General features: G+C 44.0%; 2 protein-coding genes across 4 annotated transcripts in view; both read left to right on the top strand.

The window, feature by feature from the left end:
- The first annotated feature begins 473 nt into the window (after positions 1-473).
- The window catches only part of GPR160 (G protein-coupled receptor 160), a 22468-nt gene continuing 6712 nt past the window's right edge, over positions 474-16229 (top strand). The window contains exons 1-2 of one of the 3 annotated variants that reach the window (XM_044434519.1): positions 13926-13974; positions 15821-15973. In XM_044434519.1, the coding sequence (XP_044290454.1) occupies positions 15898-15973 (76 nt within the window). In that variant the 5' untranslated portion in view covers positions 13926-13974; positions 15821-15897. Of the gene's footprint in view, positions 636-13903; positions 13975-15820; positions 15974-16229 lie in introns of those variants that run through there. The other 2 variants (XM_044434523.1, XM_044434520.1) reach the window with 2 other exon arrangements.
- The window catches only part of PRKCI (protein kinase C iota), a 108893-nt gene continuing 106600 nt past the window's right edge, over positions 13937-16229 (top strand). The window contains exon 1 of the mRNA XM_044434517.1: positions 13937-13974. The gene's annotated coding sequence lies outside the window, so the exon portion shown is untranslated. The remainder of the gene's footprint in view (positions 13975-16229) is intronic.

The following is a 16229-nucleotide window of genomic DNA, read 5'->3' as shown; positions in this document are numbered from 1 at the left end:
TTCTGGAAAAGAATCCATTACTGGTTTGTGTTTCTTGTTTTTTAAAAACAGCCAACCTCCTGATTTCTTTGCCTCCTCAGCAAACAAAGACTGCAATTTCCTGCTTCATGTCCTCTCAAATGATTCAGCTCCCAAAAGATTACTTAGTCTGTCAACCAAACAACATGGGTATGTGCCCAGAATCACCACATTTGAAGTAATACACAGTATTATCTGAAGGGGTGGGGAAGGCTGAGAAACACCATTAAGTCCAGAGGCTGATATTACCCAACTGCATCACTTATCCAATGTTGAAGAGAAAATTCTGTGTGGATTATCCTGGCTTGTGGAATGCAACTGCTTGTGGTAGGACAGTGTCTCAACGCAGCCCTAATTGTGCTTTGCACAATCTCTTCTTTGTTTCACGAAGGACCAAAGAGAAGGGTGCTTTGGGGGTAAGAAAGAAAAGCATTTAAGAACATCCAAACCAGACCACACTGAGACAGATCAATCCATGGGGTGATTCAACTGATGCTGGTGTCATGTAAGTGACTCATTCACTAGACCTGGTGTGGAATTTTTTACCAAGGTCAGCCTCTCAAGTGAACCTGAGGATTTCCTTCCCCAGCTGCTGACTTTCTTTCTTCACCTCTCAGGTATGACTTCGATTTCTGTGTGGGTCAGCTTCAGCTGTTTGCTTTCTTAGGTGTCTTCTGCTCGCTTCTTTGCATACAGCACTCCTTATTCCGGATGGCAAAGGTCCCTGGATGCCAAGCAACTAATTTTAAGAGGGAGCATAATTTGTCCTCTATTCTTCTTTGGCCTTGGATCAGTGGCCACCCTAAATTGTGCACAAGATGAGACACTGATAAAAGTCTCATTCGCTCTGTTCTTTCCAGTATAAAAAGTGACAGAGGTTTCCCCTGAGTCCCACTGCAGACTGCATTCATCCCAGAACAACCCGACATCCTTTACTTACTCACATGCCCTGTTCCATCAGCAGCAGAACCTTTGCCTTACCTATATGAACGTGACCACTGGGTTGCTCATAACATGTATATGTGTGATGGCTTGCAATGGGAGTGAACAGTGGAAGCCGGGGTGTGGGACTTTTTATCCACCAGAGAAAATCCATGTTTGTTTGTTTGTTTATTAATTTATTAAAACATTCCTGTGCCGCCCCATTCGCCGAAGCCTCGGGGCGGCTCACAACATAAGACCCCTGCTCATATCAGCTGTGGCTGCCCTAGCCAATGATGGATGATGAGGGGAGCTGGAGTCCAACAACATCTGGAAGCCTAGCATAATTCTGTGTGTGTGTGTGTGTGTGTCTCCATGTGTGAGTGTGTGCGTGTTTGATTTCAGGACAATGTCTAGTCACACAAAAGTGAAAGTATCCTATAGAAATAACCACAAGGAAGAAAACTGTTGTGAGTTTTAATGGAGGATCATAAAAAGCAAAGTTAAGAGGCACTGGCTATCAATTCCAAGGAAGGTGCAAAGAAGACACACAGGGAATAAAAACCCAATACCAGGAGCAGGCAAATAGTTTTATTTACTTATATCCCGCCTTTTTTTCTTCCCAAGAACTCAAACTCTTCTCCTCCTGCTGCACTAAATCTTATCCCCACAGCAACAACCCTGTGAGGTAGGTTGGGCTGAGAGTCTGTGACTGGCCCAAAGTCACCCAGTTGGCTCCATGGCTGAGCGGAGACTTGAACCCAGGTCGTCTGAGTCCCAGTCCCATGCTCTTAACCACTACGCCACCCTGGCACTGCAAATTGGTTCTGAGCTGTCCAGACAACCAGAATGTCAGTTGACATGGAGTATCCAGTTCTGGCAGCAGAGGGATGCAACTCACCACCTGCACTTCCCCCCGTAGCTGTTTTTCCCACCTGTGCCCCTGGATCATGGAAACGCCTCCTACTCTGTGCACAGTTTCTCCAAGCAACTTCGAACTCCAGCCACCCTTTGCATCCAGCATAGGGAATTACTACATTGTTATAATCAATGGTTTGTTTCACGTGCTGCCATGTTCTCTTTCTCTTGTGCTGCTAGCAAAGTCCACATTCACTGGAGAACACATTCATAGTTCTCTTGTTCTGGGAGATCCTGACCTGACTTGTACTGGGTTAACCAGGCAGAGTTCACAGGAAATGAGAGCACAGGAAAAAAAACACTCGAAGATGATGCTTGAGACCAAGTCAGGCTACAGTTCCAACTGGTTTGGGACTTCAGAGTTGCAAAATAGGCCGCATAGAGCTAAGAATTCCAAAGACGGAACAGGCAGGGTGTCTGTTAGTAGGTTTGCTTTTGAACTCATTCTGTTTGTGTGAACTTGTGGTGTTTCTCCAAGATTCTCAGTAGAACCTCTGGATCAAATACCACTCTGCTGGCAAGAACTCTCTAAAGAGTAGGTTGGTCCTGGATGAGTGGTTTCTAGGTGCACATCACAAGAATGGTTATCCCATGCCTGCATAATGAAGGATGGAAGTCTTGAGTTGTGCTAAACACTTCTTGGAATGGACTCTCCATAGCCATTTGTGTTGCTTTGATTGGTTTAAGAACTGACAGAAGGTTGGGCATTTATGTTTTTAAGAGGTGCCGTACAGTGGAGATGTATGTCCATTTGAATAAAGTTTGATGGGAAACATTTCAAGTGTCTTTGCTAGATTATTATTAGTTCATTATCCCGGACAAAATGTTTTATTTGGAGCTAATGTGCTGACTCAGGAATACACAAAGTAGTGGTGGAACAATGCTGCCATGCCATGATTCTGATATTACACTCTACTAAGGTCACACAAGAATTATACGCATGCATGTATAAGTGGAAGGCAACACTCAGCAGTATCTTGACAATATATATCTTTCCCCATCATAAATATGCACACCATTCCATGAATAAAACTGATCTTTCAAATGCTACTTGGCCATTTCTCTATCTTATTTAGATAAGTTTTGAGATGTGGTAAAAATAATGGTAGGCTACAGCAATGTATTTGTTGGGGGAGATGGAGGGAGGTCAAATACTAAAGCAGTTAAATCTTCCTTAGAAACTAATTATAGCCTGGTTCTCCACTGTAAAACAGGGTGTATCAATCTGGTGAATGTTTGTTGCTTAGCACAGGGATGAAAAAGAGGAGAAAGATAAATTTTAATGTTTACAACTACACAAGTCCAAAATAAGTATTTGATTTTGGAAGCCAGAACAAAATTGTGAAGGAAGATCTGCATGGTAGGAAGCTGATGTTACATTGCCCACTTGTTTCAGGGACATGTTATGGATTATTCTGTATCAGCAATCGCACTGAGAGTCTTTAAAAACTCTTAGTTGAACACTATCTGCATCTAGTGATTTGTTTGTTTCCAGCTTGTCATTTCTTGCAACCATGATTGGTTTCAGTTGCACAAAAACACTTCCTAAAAGTACCTCTTCAGGCATGGGCATCTTCTGCAATGAAGATGGATGCAAAAACTTAATTCGGGTTGTCTGCAGGTGCCTTACCCTGCTTTAGTACTGCTTCATCGCCCAATGGTCCACCCACCTCCCTGGTTGGTTTCCTCATGCTGGGCGTTTTACTAAGGTGCCCAATTTTGGCTGTCTAGATAAAGGTCCACGTAGGGCAAAGGAGAGAGGCTGGGATGCCAATACTAACTAACTAACTAACTAACTAACTAACTAACTAACTAACTATTTATTTATTTATTTAGACTATTTATATGCCGTCCTTTCGCAGAGCCTCAGGACGGCTTACATAAATAAATAAGATGAATAGAATAAAACATAATGCAAATAAAATCCAAATCCACCCTGGCTGCAGATTAAAACATATATCACTCGTTAGCAGAAGTTCGTGGCCTTAGCATCCTCCACGCCCTGCCTTCTGGGATGGCCCTTTTCCCTCTGAGGCAGATGGAGCAGCTGGAAGGAGCGGGGGCTTGGCCTTTGGAGCCCCTGCTGTGAAGTGCCAGGATCCTGGAGACGGGACAGCAAGAAACCTGTGGCCACTCAGACAAAGGAAAACCTCCTTCTTACTTGACTGCTACGTGAACTAATCTCTAGCTATGGTTGCCTCCTTCTGTTTTCTTCTTTCCATTGATGAAATATCTGTCCTTGAGAAATTAGCAAAATGAAAGAGACTCTGGAGTCCTTCTTCCAAATGATAGTTATCCAAAGGAAACTATAGGCACAATCCTATGCTAGTATATCTAGAAGTTCCCCAGAAGCCCTAGCCAAAATGGCTGGTTGGAAGGATGCTGGGAGTTATTCTGTGCCTAAGCATGTGCCTGAAACTGCATAGCCTTGTCCAAGGAAATGAATAAACTTAGCAGTTGTCTGGTTTTTAACCATTTTGGCTGGCATTTCAAGTCTGGGGAAGGTTTCAGGACGTTATTTATTATTGGGTGCATACCCTGCCTTTTTCTTACGAAGAATTCAAAGCAGCTGACATCCTTCTCCTCCTGCTCTCAATCTGATTCTGACAACAACCTTGTGAGTTAGGCTGGGCTGAGAGTCCGTGACTGGCCCAAAGTTACCCAACCAGGGACAGATCGCCCACGTTTCAGTTCTGCCGTCTTAACCACGCTGGCTCTCCAGTGAGGGGAGGGTGGGAAGGTAAGTTTTGTCCTTCCATGTGTTGGGAAATTTGGATAAATCCTGTCAGAAAAACATTACTTCTGTGTGCATTTGAATTGTGGGATCAAAATCCTGTACTCCTTCTCAAAACCAAGCTGTCACTGTTTAAAATGGCATCCTCCCCCACCCTCGCTCCTTTCTCTCACCTTTAGCTGTGGGCTACAGTAGACAGGCCATTCAGTCCAAATTTACATTGTATACCTTCACAATGATTAAATAATCATTGTTGGAATTCAGTTTACAAGGAAGTATTTTTTGATAGCCCAGAGGCTCCATGTGCCCTGGCCAATTCAGAATGTCTAGAGTAGGTAAGAGTCTTGAGTTCATGCATAGTTTCAGTAGCTTGAATTTACATGTCTAAGCAGACCTGGAGATGGGTTCAAGCTACTGAACTAAAGTGTCAATACAGGCAGTTAGAAATATTGTAATCTCATTGTTACTGTATGATTGACGGACACTTCTTTATCTGTTCTGTATGTGATGACCTCAGAATCTTATTGTAATCTCTGCATTCTGTCATCGATTGCCCTGTACCTGTGCACCTATAAATGCCCTGTAATGGTATTGAAGCTTGGCAGCAGAGTTCACCTCTGCCTGCCCAGTAATGCATGCATTATCATGAGAGTCTACCGCGGGAAACCTTGGGTTAATACAATAAAGCCTAGATCAGGGGTCTCAAACTCAACTTACCTGGGGGCCGCTGGAAGTAGAGTCTGGGTGAGGCTGGGCCGCATCAAGTGGTGGTGGGGGGCTGCTCATCCCGCGTCGCTCCCGGAGGCGCTTTGAAGGCCGCAGGGCCCCTCCCCCGTGCCCCACCCATCCCAGCAATTGGCCCGCAGGCCGCGAGTTTGAGACCCCTGGCCTAGATGGTCTGGACGCTTGATCTTTCCCACAAACCCGAGTTTTATTCCCTCTTCTCAAATTGAGATTCCGGGATTCTGACACATGGCAGCTTCCTGAAGTTTAGTTATATATTTATTTTGGCAGTCTGATCCATTAGGGTTCCGTTTAAATGGCTATGCGCATCAGGCATGCACGTGCTCTATGGAGAAGGGAGGTCTCCAGAAGCATGCAGAGGAAACCCCACCACATATGCAGAAAAGGGTGGGAGCGGGTGGTAATCCTGGCTCCATCTTTCGCCAATTTCAGGCAGCAGATACCACCAGCAGGGCCATTTCTATTATGGTGTGGGCAGGTTGCTTGATGTCTGCTAGGCTGGCTTCAAAGGGGCTCCTTAATAGTGGTGGTGGATTCCAGTTTTGGCCAGATGCAGTGACCCGGGCAGCCAGTGAGACGGGCGAGGTAGGTGGCCAGGCTTCAGCCTATTGCCCTAAGCATGAAACAGGGGGAAGGGCCATAACCCAGTGGGAAAACATATGCCTTGAATGTAGGAGATCCTATGTTCCATCTTCCGCATCCCCAGGTAATGATGGAAAAATCCCTGAAGAACCAGTGCCAGTCAGTGGCAACATTACCAGGCTAGAGTGACTATAGTTTTGACCTGAAGTAGTTTTGGTGTTCTGGCAGCCCTATCAAGCATCTACTACTATTAGCAGGCCAGGCAACTGGGACAAAGCAATGGGAAGGGCAGAGCAAGTGAACTGGGCGGTTTCCCATGACATAACAACCGAAGTGAACAGAGTAACATATGGGAAATGCCCTCATGAATATTCACTGTATAAAATGCAAGACAATGAACACATTTTCTAGCCCTTCAGAACTTTATAACAAACTGAATGTTAATTATGGAAGCCGGGATGGGGGTTGAAGTTAAAATCATGAAGTCTAAGTTCAAGTCTTCAAATGAGGCACAGGAAAAGCCAGCAATTGAAAAAAGCAATTTTATACATGTCTGCTGAGAAGTAACTCTTGTGTTTAATAGGACTTAGCTCCAGTTAAATATGGGCAGCACTTGTTGGGAAAATTTGGATGAATCCTGTCTGAAAAACATTACTCCTGTGTGCCTTTGCATTGTGGGATCAAATCCTGTACTCCTTCTCAAAACCAAGCTGTCACTGTTTAAAATGGCATCCAGCCCCTCCCCCTTTCTCTCACCTTTAGCTATGGGCTACAGTAGACAGGACATTTTAGCCCAAATATACATTGTAAGTAGTCATTGTTGGAATTCAGTTTACCATAATCTTTTGATAGCCCAGAGAGCTTCATGTGCCCTGATCATGCAGAATGTTTAGAGTCCAGATAAGGGTCTGAACTTATCATGAATAGTTTCTAGTAGCTTGAGTTTGCATGTCTGAGCAGACCTGGAGATGGGTTCAAGTTACTCAACTAAAGTGTCAATACAGACAATTATAAATATTGTAATCTCATTGTTACAGTGTGATTGACTGACGTTTCTTTATCTGTTCTGTATGTGGTGACCTCAGAATCTTATTGTAATCTGCATTCTGTCATCAATTGCCCCGTACCTGTGTACCTATAAATGCCCTGTAATGGTATTGAAGCTTGGCAGCAGAGTTCATCTGCTCTGGGGGTAAAACAATAAAGCCTCAGATGGTCTGGACGCTTGGTCTTTCCCACGAACCCGAGTTTTATTCCATCTTCTCAAACTGAGATTCCGGGATTCTGGCACACTGCAGCTATAATTGGATTAGTCTCTTCTAAATGTTCTGCGGGTTTCAGATTGCACCAAGGCAATTGTTGTCTAGCTTTACTATGTGGAAAATGCGATGGTCCGTACCACTAAAGTGATTCTTTAAGAAAAACCCTAGAGATGATGCACCATAAATGGGAAATAGAAAGGGTTGCCAAGGGAAGCACAGCCTCCCCGGTTGTTGCGTCTTTAAAAGCAGCTTGACAGGCAGGAATTAGCAGGTAAAGCTTTTTACCACAGGGAGAGAAGTACTATGGCTTGCTAATTGCTTCGGGTCTAATGGAGCCAGCAGGCTCTAAAGCTGGCAACTCTAGAAGTAACTGCATTCATTTTACTTTAAAGTAAAGGGCTTACTTTATGCCAAGCAACATATAGTTGCAGTATCTTGGAGGGAACATGGTAAAGAAAATACTCTTCTGATTATACTTTCCCAGGTGCTTAACCATGTATGCATCTGTTCCTACATCCTCAATAAAATGAAGGGCTTGTGGGGATACACCAACTATTTACTAATCATACTTTGGAGTAAGTAACTTTGGAGAGAGTTTGCATCTCTTTTACCACTGTTTTTCTTTTTGACTTTTTTTTAAAAAGTAATCAGATGAAATGCAGTACCTGAAAGCAATTCTGAAGGTTGTCAGCCTGCATTAGGCATAAAAAAAATACAAGAAATAAAATCTTTCAGGCTGCAAATTTTATTTGCATGAGAATAAATCAAATTGAAGCCTGTGGAATTACTTCTGAGCAAACATGTGGAAGACAACACAGTCAATTTTTGAATTGTTAGTCAATGTTATCAAATGTATTGTGAAGGCTGGAGGAGGCTGGGTTCATGCCCAAGAGGAAAAAACACTCTACAAATTTTGCTTAAAGATATTTTGTATAGCTAGTCAACTGCTCCCTGCAATGCCTTTAAGAGGAGAGTGACTGTCAGTAATTACCAGCTGAAGTTTTTTTTCTTCATAGGATGAAGGTAAATGTTTTTAACTATTGATACTGAGGATTAAACTAAAGACAAAACTATGGAGTTCTTTTGAAAGCTTGGTAACCTTCCAAAGCCCCTCTTAGTGTAATAAACTTTATTAGATGAACCAAAAGGTATCCAAAAATAAACATGCTTTCAGGGTCACATTTTTTGTGATCTCTTGTTTGACTAAATAAAGGTATTGCGTTAATATTTTAATTTTTTTCTTGTTAATATTATCCTTTGCTTTGTGACTTTATTTATTTATTTATTTATTTATTAAGACATTTATATGCCGCCCCATTCGCCGAAGCCTCGGGGCGGCTCACGATATGAAGAAAATTACAAAAGTAACAATATAAAAATAACAATATAAAATAAATAACAATATAAAAGAAGTCGCCCTGGCCAGATATAAAAGAAGTCGCCCTCTCTTATTTTATTATATTGTATCTATATCCCTCTTTCATTCCACTTGTCGAGGAATCCAGGCTGGATTACATACTCCCCCTCATCCCATTTTATGCTCACAACGCTGTATGTGACTGCTCAACCCACTTAGTAAGTTTCATTCCTGAATGAGGATTAAAACCTGAATCCTCCAGGTTCCCAGTCCAGCAAACTAACTACTGAACCACATTGACTTGGTGACCAAGTATCTTCAAGGTGCTTATTTTGTGAACTTAGTAAGATAGGAAATCTTAAGAGACTTTTCTTAAGAAAATTGACTTTGTTGCAATTTGCTTTCTCCTAGATCAGTTTATGATCCCAGAAGTAAAGTTCAGTGAATTTGTTCAACATGTGTCTACCTAGCGATTATCACCTTATTTTATTTTTCTCTCTTTTTTTCAAGGTTATATTCCTCTTTTAAGGTGTCTTGGGAAACAAGACTGATGTGGAATTCTTGCATGCTGTAATTTCAAAAGGGTACAGAAGCAAGGGCTATTTATATATTAGAAACACAATAGTCCTCTTTTCATTATAGAATAGCCGAGATGGAAGCAGCTTTGGGTAAACTCTATTGGAAATACTTTAGCCAGAAAAGGAGGCAAGGGAGGTGAAATCCAGGGTCTGTTTGTACCTGTCCTATCAAAGTACAGTGGCTTTACTCCAGTAGGAATGTTAAAATAATACTTTTCCTCTGTCTACATGTCAGGCTGATTGATGATAAATTATGCCTGTTCACACCAGTGCATCTACTGAGTTCAAATATATTATTTTTATTGCTTAGATAACTACTGATATTTGACAGAATAGATATGACGATATTGCTGTCATCCTGAATTTTTTATTGTTGTTTTTGCAAAGTATTGTGGGACTGCTTTACAACTGGTGTGTATAGAAATGATTGCTAACTTTCTCCCTTGCAGGGCTTCTGAGTGTTTTAAGAGGTATGTACATTTATTGAATCTATATGCCATCTTTCTTCCAAGGAACTAGAAGTGGTATATATTTTATTTTCACAATGATGCTGTAAAATATGTTAGGCTGAGAGACTGTGGCTGAAATAGGTTTTCCCAGTCCTAGCTGGTACTCTATTATATCACAGGTGTATGACAAGCAGAAGTGAAGTTTTTTCCCCCCATCTGGACATGAGGGTGGATTGATCAGAAAAGCTTCACTGACTGAATTTCTTCTCATCACATAGCTACTTAACCTTGCTTTCTTTTGCATAGTGAAAGGTTGCCTTCAGGACTTCATAATCAGGATCATTATTACTGTTGTTAGTTACAAAAATGTCTTCCGTTTGTAGCGTTTGCCTTAATCCATTCAACCCTTTTTTTTTTTTACGCTAAGAAACTGTCTTATAGCCTCTTTGTGGGCTACCAACCTAAATGCCGCATGTATTTCCAATATGTCCAAAACAATGGTAAATGTTCTTTCGATTGTGCAAACACAGCAGACTCTCCTGGGCTTCTTGTCACCAGTCACCAGCTTTAATAGAATCCTTATCTAGTACACTGGCTCAATTAAACATTTGCTTGTACAGACCGGCACACCTGTGGCTGCTGGATCATGGATCACTTGCTGTTTATGTAAATTCTAGACTACTGTTCATTTTAGACACAAAATTTAATGCCTGTTCGTTTCCTTTGAAAACATACTAGGAAGAATGTCTTTTGCTGTATTAAACACCAGTCAGAAATTATTCTGTGAAATGCAGGATTGGGAAGATGTGATTGTTGCCCAAACTTTACCTGGCTGGGGTATTTCCACAAAGTTGATTCCACACCTTCAGTGCATCTGGGCACAGTCTCTCCTGATTCCACTCAGGCTTACAATAAATAGGGTGAGGGCTGTATTGAGCTAAGCCACATCTATTAGCAATCATTTTTTCCTGTTCTACCTCCTTACTGCACTTTTAGCTGTTAAGCAACCATGGAAAGGTAAGGCTTTAGAGTTGACAACTTGTTTTGGGGATGGGCTCCTGGGAAGAGTTCCTGCATCAGTGGGAACTCTTATTCAGCTACATTTTAACCTGCTACAGTTGTTGAAGAGAGTCCCATTAGGGAAAAAAATATGCATGCAGTAATACTGTGGCATCAGTGTACTGGGCACCTGATTTAATTACATAGGCAAGATGGAGAAAGTCCCTCCCTGCTCTGAAGGTGTTTACAACTTAAAATAGACAGAGGGAAGGAAAGAGCAGTCAGAAGCAAGAAGGCAGTCTGTTACATGTAAATGACATGTCCATGTGGGAAAAGCTTTGAAGTACAATCCAAAAGGAGGGAAAAGGTAACAACATGGAAATATTCAAGAAGCCAGTGCAACATCTAGGGGATAGTAAGGGGGAATGAGTAATCAAAGGAAGCAGAATTCTGACTGTGGGTAAAGGTTATAGACATAGTTGTTATACTCTGGGAACTAGCGCTGGAAAACTGTGTGATGCAAAGCCATGACGGATAGCTTTAAAGACAATTAAATTTGTGTTGGACAGGGGCAAATTAGCAGGCTCCATAAATGCAAGAAACAAATTAAGGCTCTAATCCTAACATTACATTACACAGAACTTAGTGGTACTTCAGAGACATCAAATTTGCTGTTAGGAGCTGGCATGGGGAAGTTCATGAGCCAGAGCTTGCTTCCTCTAGCTGCCCTCCCTGCACTCTATCATTCTATGTATTTGTCCATAATCTTCACTCCAAGCTAAAAATCGAGTGTGTTTTAATGATTCAAAGAATCCACTACCTACCATCACAAAGCTGATGGTATTTAGAAGACTGAAGACTTTTTCAGTGGAATACTTGTATCACAAGCAGGCTAAGTAACAGAGGGCATGGTATTAAGTTACTCAAAAGAGCTGCAATGATGCATTCTGGAAAATGACAGACAATATGAACAACTCTGATAATGGGTTTGATTTTGAAAAGGAAAACCAGTTAATTTCCAAGATCACTGTAGAGAAAATCAGGACAGAAGCTGCCTCGTATTGAGAGCATTGTTCCCTCTAGCTTTGTTCTGAATTGTCTGACAGCAGCTCTCCAAGGTACCAGGCAAAACTTGCTTTTATGAGGGAATCTATTATAATGTGGTGCTTCCAATGTAATATTAACACAAGGCTTGAAAGGCTGTTTGTAGGAGGAAACTATGGGTACGAAGAGGGTGATTCCTCTGTTTACTTATTCCTTAGATGCTGCTAAGCCGCCATTTATAACAGTGGAATTCCCCTTGCTGAAATTTATTTTAGGGTGAGAGATTGATGGGGGGCATAACAATGTCTGTGCTTTGGTCAGAGTATTCAAAGGGTAGCACTAATATATAATCAAATCTGTTAATTTGACGGCAAAAGAAGAAGAGGATGGCAGAGAATGAGGTGGCTAGATGGAGTCACGAAGCAGTCGGTGTGAGCTTAGGTGGACTCCAGGGGACAGTGGAGAACAGGAAGGCCTGGAGGAGTGTTGTCCATGGGGTTGCGATGGGTCGGACACGACTTCGTGACTAACAACAACCTGTTAATAAAAGTTTGTCTGCTAAGATGTCATTAAATAGCTGAGTCAGGTGTCGATTCATGCTGCTCTTGTTCAACCTTTATTGAAATTCATATACTCTCAGTAAAAGTTAAAATACAAGTTCAGCTAACTGAAGTACAGAAGGATACAAAATCCTGTGAAGCCATTAAGCTGAGAGATAAGGGCTCTCCCTGGACTGACTCTATAATTAAATGAAGATTTGAATCATGTCTCCTCCCCCTAATGGCCACTGAGACCTGCCCCTTCAGGACCTCTACAGGAATCTTTGGGGCTCTTGAACTGGTTTGTCAAGATCCTTAATAACAAGAGGTAGGCAGAAGGTCAGTTCTTGTTGTTTATCAATAGCATCAATACAAATGCATGCTCAGCCCTGCCCTCCTCCCCATCAGATGCTGTAACTGTAACTCAAATCTCAGTCACCAGCCAACTGACTCAGTCCAACCAATCTTACAAGGTTGTTGTGGGGTAGAGGATGATAATAAAATATATAGTTTCACCTTTGTATACAGCTCATCCCAGTAGGTGTATCAGGGATATTGACCAACTACACCAGAGGGGCAAATTTCATTTGGAGAAATTATTGGGGGCAAGTTTCAGTGGTGGGTTCTGGCAAAAAGGGTGCCCTCCCCCTCCCCCCCCATCACTCTATTTTAGCTTAAAGCTGTTACTCCCAGTACCTTAATATTAGGAGAATTTCAGCGTTTTGAACTGCGCAAAAGCTTGGTAACCACCAGATGTTTAGCAATTTGGGAAAGGGGCGTATGCTTCCCTGGGAAATCCTGACAGACCAGCTTGGGCTTCCCTGGGAAGGCTGGATCTCGTTCCTGAGCATGGCAGAAATTGCTTTTGCGTATAGCTGCGAGGCGGACTATTTGGTCCAAAGGGAGGCAAAGTCGTGTGGAAGGGTACATTGCAGGCGTCTGGGTCTTTTTTATTTTTTAAACCTACTGCTGCGATGTCTTTCCCACCATTTCACGCGGAAGGGGACTCGAAGCCGCTCCCGCGGCAACGGTTCCTTACGTGCAGAATCAGGAAAATACCGGAGCGCTACTCAAAGGCTCACTCTCCTGCATTGTTGCTGAATCTCCTGCGACGCGGGTCACCTGCACGTGAAAATCACCCCCAGGCGTGCCTGCAGGGGCCCCGAGGGGGCGGCCCTGGCGCTTCCTCCGCGCACAAGGTGATGGGATTGTCGGGCTGCTGCCCCTTTCTCCCCCCACGCCGGCCCACTTTTCCGTGTGGAAACCGAGGCGAGCCGCCGGAGGGCCACGGGCGCGCGGCCTCGACATGTTTCCGGGGGTGGGGGGGAGCCCGGCGGCCTCGCTGCCGAGCGCCCCCTTCCTCGTCAGGCCGGTTTTGCCCGGCGAGCGATCCGGCGAAGCCCCACCCAAGGCCGCCTCCGTGCCGGGAGTGCCGCTTGGTGCGGGAGGGGAAGCGGGCGCTTTCTCCTCCGGAGGCTCGCCGCCTGCAGGCGGAGCGGAGCTGCCAGGCAAGAGCGCCCGCCCGGCCGCGGACCTCGCCCCGGCGGTGGCAAGCTGCACGTGTGTGGCCCCCCGACAGGGCCGGGGAGCTTTCATTGCGAGGCCGCGGCCCATGTTGACTGCTCAGGGTTCGAGAAGGGAGCGCCGCTGAGCATGTGCAGAGTGCTAGCCTGGCATCGGAAGTTTCAAGCGCCTGCACGGTTTCTTCTCGATAGGCTTGCATCGGGATGCCTTTTCCTTTAGAAACGGAGGGGTGATGGGCCTGAAAGGAGTTAGTTTTCTTCCAAGCACAGTTCTGATGCCTACGGACTGAAGATTAGGAAACTCAGGTGAGTCCCTGCTCAAGACTCAGACTAGCAGGCAGAAATGCAGGCTGGGTTAAGCTTGTGCCATGGATAATGAAATTTATCGGCTTTCTGACTTTCAGCCAACTCTTGACCTTGTCTCATCCTGGGAAGGAACCGTACTGCAATATTTATTTTATAAACCTTAAAATCACACATTCTGGAAGGAGAAATTGACAAGATGATTCGTTTTACCTCCTTTTAAAGGCTGAGAGAATGGGGGGCAGTTGTGTTTCTTCAGGGGGTACACCAGAGGATTCGGGGGCACCACAGAAAAACCCCCTTCATATGTGTGCCGCATACAGGCCTCTGTGGGTCATGGCGCACACAGAGCGGCTCCTCTCACAGGTCTCGATACTCTGAGAGGTGTGGAGTGAGACAGGTAGCCAAGTCCTTCAGAGTTTTGACATTTAAACCAGCACCATGAATTGCACCTGAAATAGTTATGGAAACAAATGGTAGTGAGTAATTTGACACATTAGTGTGGCATACACTAGGGGTTGGTCTTTGCATATTTCTCAAGACAAAGTCTCTGCGTTGTGCAGTTGCGTGCAACTTCACAGGTGTGCCCCCACCCCTGTGCGCTTTGGGAAGCTGCATTCTTGAGCAGGAGAATGGTGGATATTTTATTTCTGGCTGGCTTGCTGCCCAAAACTGCTTTCTCTTCCAGGTGGTGGGGAGAAAAGTAACTTGGACTAGGATTTTGAGCAGAAAAATTACTGGATGGTTTCATGACAGTTTTCTGCTCAAGACTGTAACTTCCTTAGGGACAAATTATGTACAGCTGCCTATTGTGCACAGTATATGGACCCTCACTGAAGTGGGGAACCTTACCTGGTCTATATCACTCAACACAACAGGTTGTGGTAGGAAGAAACCAAATACTGGAATGTTGAAAAGCATCTTCCCAACATAAGAAACTAGAAGTCATTGAAGCTGAGCTAAATCTTCCCCCCTTGATATCTAGCTTCCTTAGGTGCAGATAATAATTATTTTTTTTTCTAAAGCAGCATTAAGTTATGGGCTCCCTTTTGCACAACTTAGTCTCTATACCTCAGTTTACCACCTTAGTGAGAGCTAGGTCTTTGGTTGATAGGGGACAGGCAGTGCGAGAGACAAGTTGCTCACCATCCCGTGTTGTCTTGTGCGAACTTGCCTGTGCATCCACAGAGGCACTCTTAACTCTTCCTTCCCTACTACATGAAAATAAGCTCCAGTCTGCAACTAGCCTCCACCACTTTCCTTCCATTTCTCCACATAGACATGTGCCTGCACATTCACCTGTGCACCACTGGCCCAAGAATAATTCCTTAGGTCCATCTGTTCTTTCTGAACTACTGAAATCCCACATTATACTGAGCAAGAACAATGGTCCATTGAGTACTATGTACGCTAAGATTGGCTTTCTGTGTCCTCAGGCTGGAAATCTACATGAGATGCTTGATGCAAGAGAGACTTTGTATGCAAAGCCACATGTTCTGCTATTGAGTTTTGCAGGCCTCTAGTATTCTTCTTCTTAGTTTTCAGAAGAGATTTGAAAGCCTCCATGGATGTGCCTGTAGCTTGTCATTCTTGACCCCACAAAGTAAGTGTGGGTGTGCATATGTTGTGAATGATTTTGAGAAAAATTCTAGGAAGTCTTTCTGAGCACGCCTGCATTTCCAGGCATCCTATTCAACATGCTAATGCTTGGTTCACAGTTGTCAGACAGGACCGATCCTCCAAGTAACAGAGATGTAATGTGGGGGATGTTTATACAGCCTCACTGGGGAAATGTTTGCTCAGACCTCAGTACGTGACTGACTGCTCTCTCTCTCTCTGTGTTTATCAGACTTACTGGGGGTCAGTGGGACCTTTTTCAGGGACCGTATCTCAAGAATTTTAGACTACACTGCATCAAGCCCTCATATGCGAAGGACTTTAGAGCACATGTGTTCTCACTCAGTTTATTTGATCTTCATGTTTTCAGTGGGGAGGCAGAAAGGTAGGTTGCTTACCTGTAACTTGTTCTTTGAGTGGTCATCTGTGCATTCGCACATACGGGCTTCCCACGGAGCATGAGGCCTCAATCAGAGAAAACTTCCAAAGCTCAGCACCATAAGGGGGGGCTCCCACGCTGTCCCAGGTGTGCAAGGGATCCAAGGAACCTGTGAAGGATACAGAGGTGACCGTGCCCTGCCTAGGCCCATGCAGAGCAGCGAGCTGATGATAGCCAGCGGGGTGGAGGGCGGGTTGTGTGA

Source organism: Varanus komodoensis, unplaced genomic scaffold (assembly GCF_004798865.1).
Source record: "Varanus komodoensis strain SLA01 unplaced genomic scaffold, ASM479886v1 scaffold28, whole genome shotgun sequence".
Classification (NCBI taxonomy): Eukaryota; Metazoa; Chordata; class Lepidosauria; order Squamata; family Varanidae; genus Varanus; species Varanus komodoensis.
Note: the sequence above shows the minus strand (reverse complement) of the source record. Positions and strands in the feature narration are given on the sequence as shown.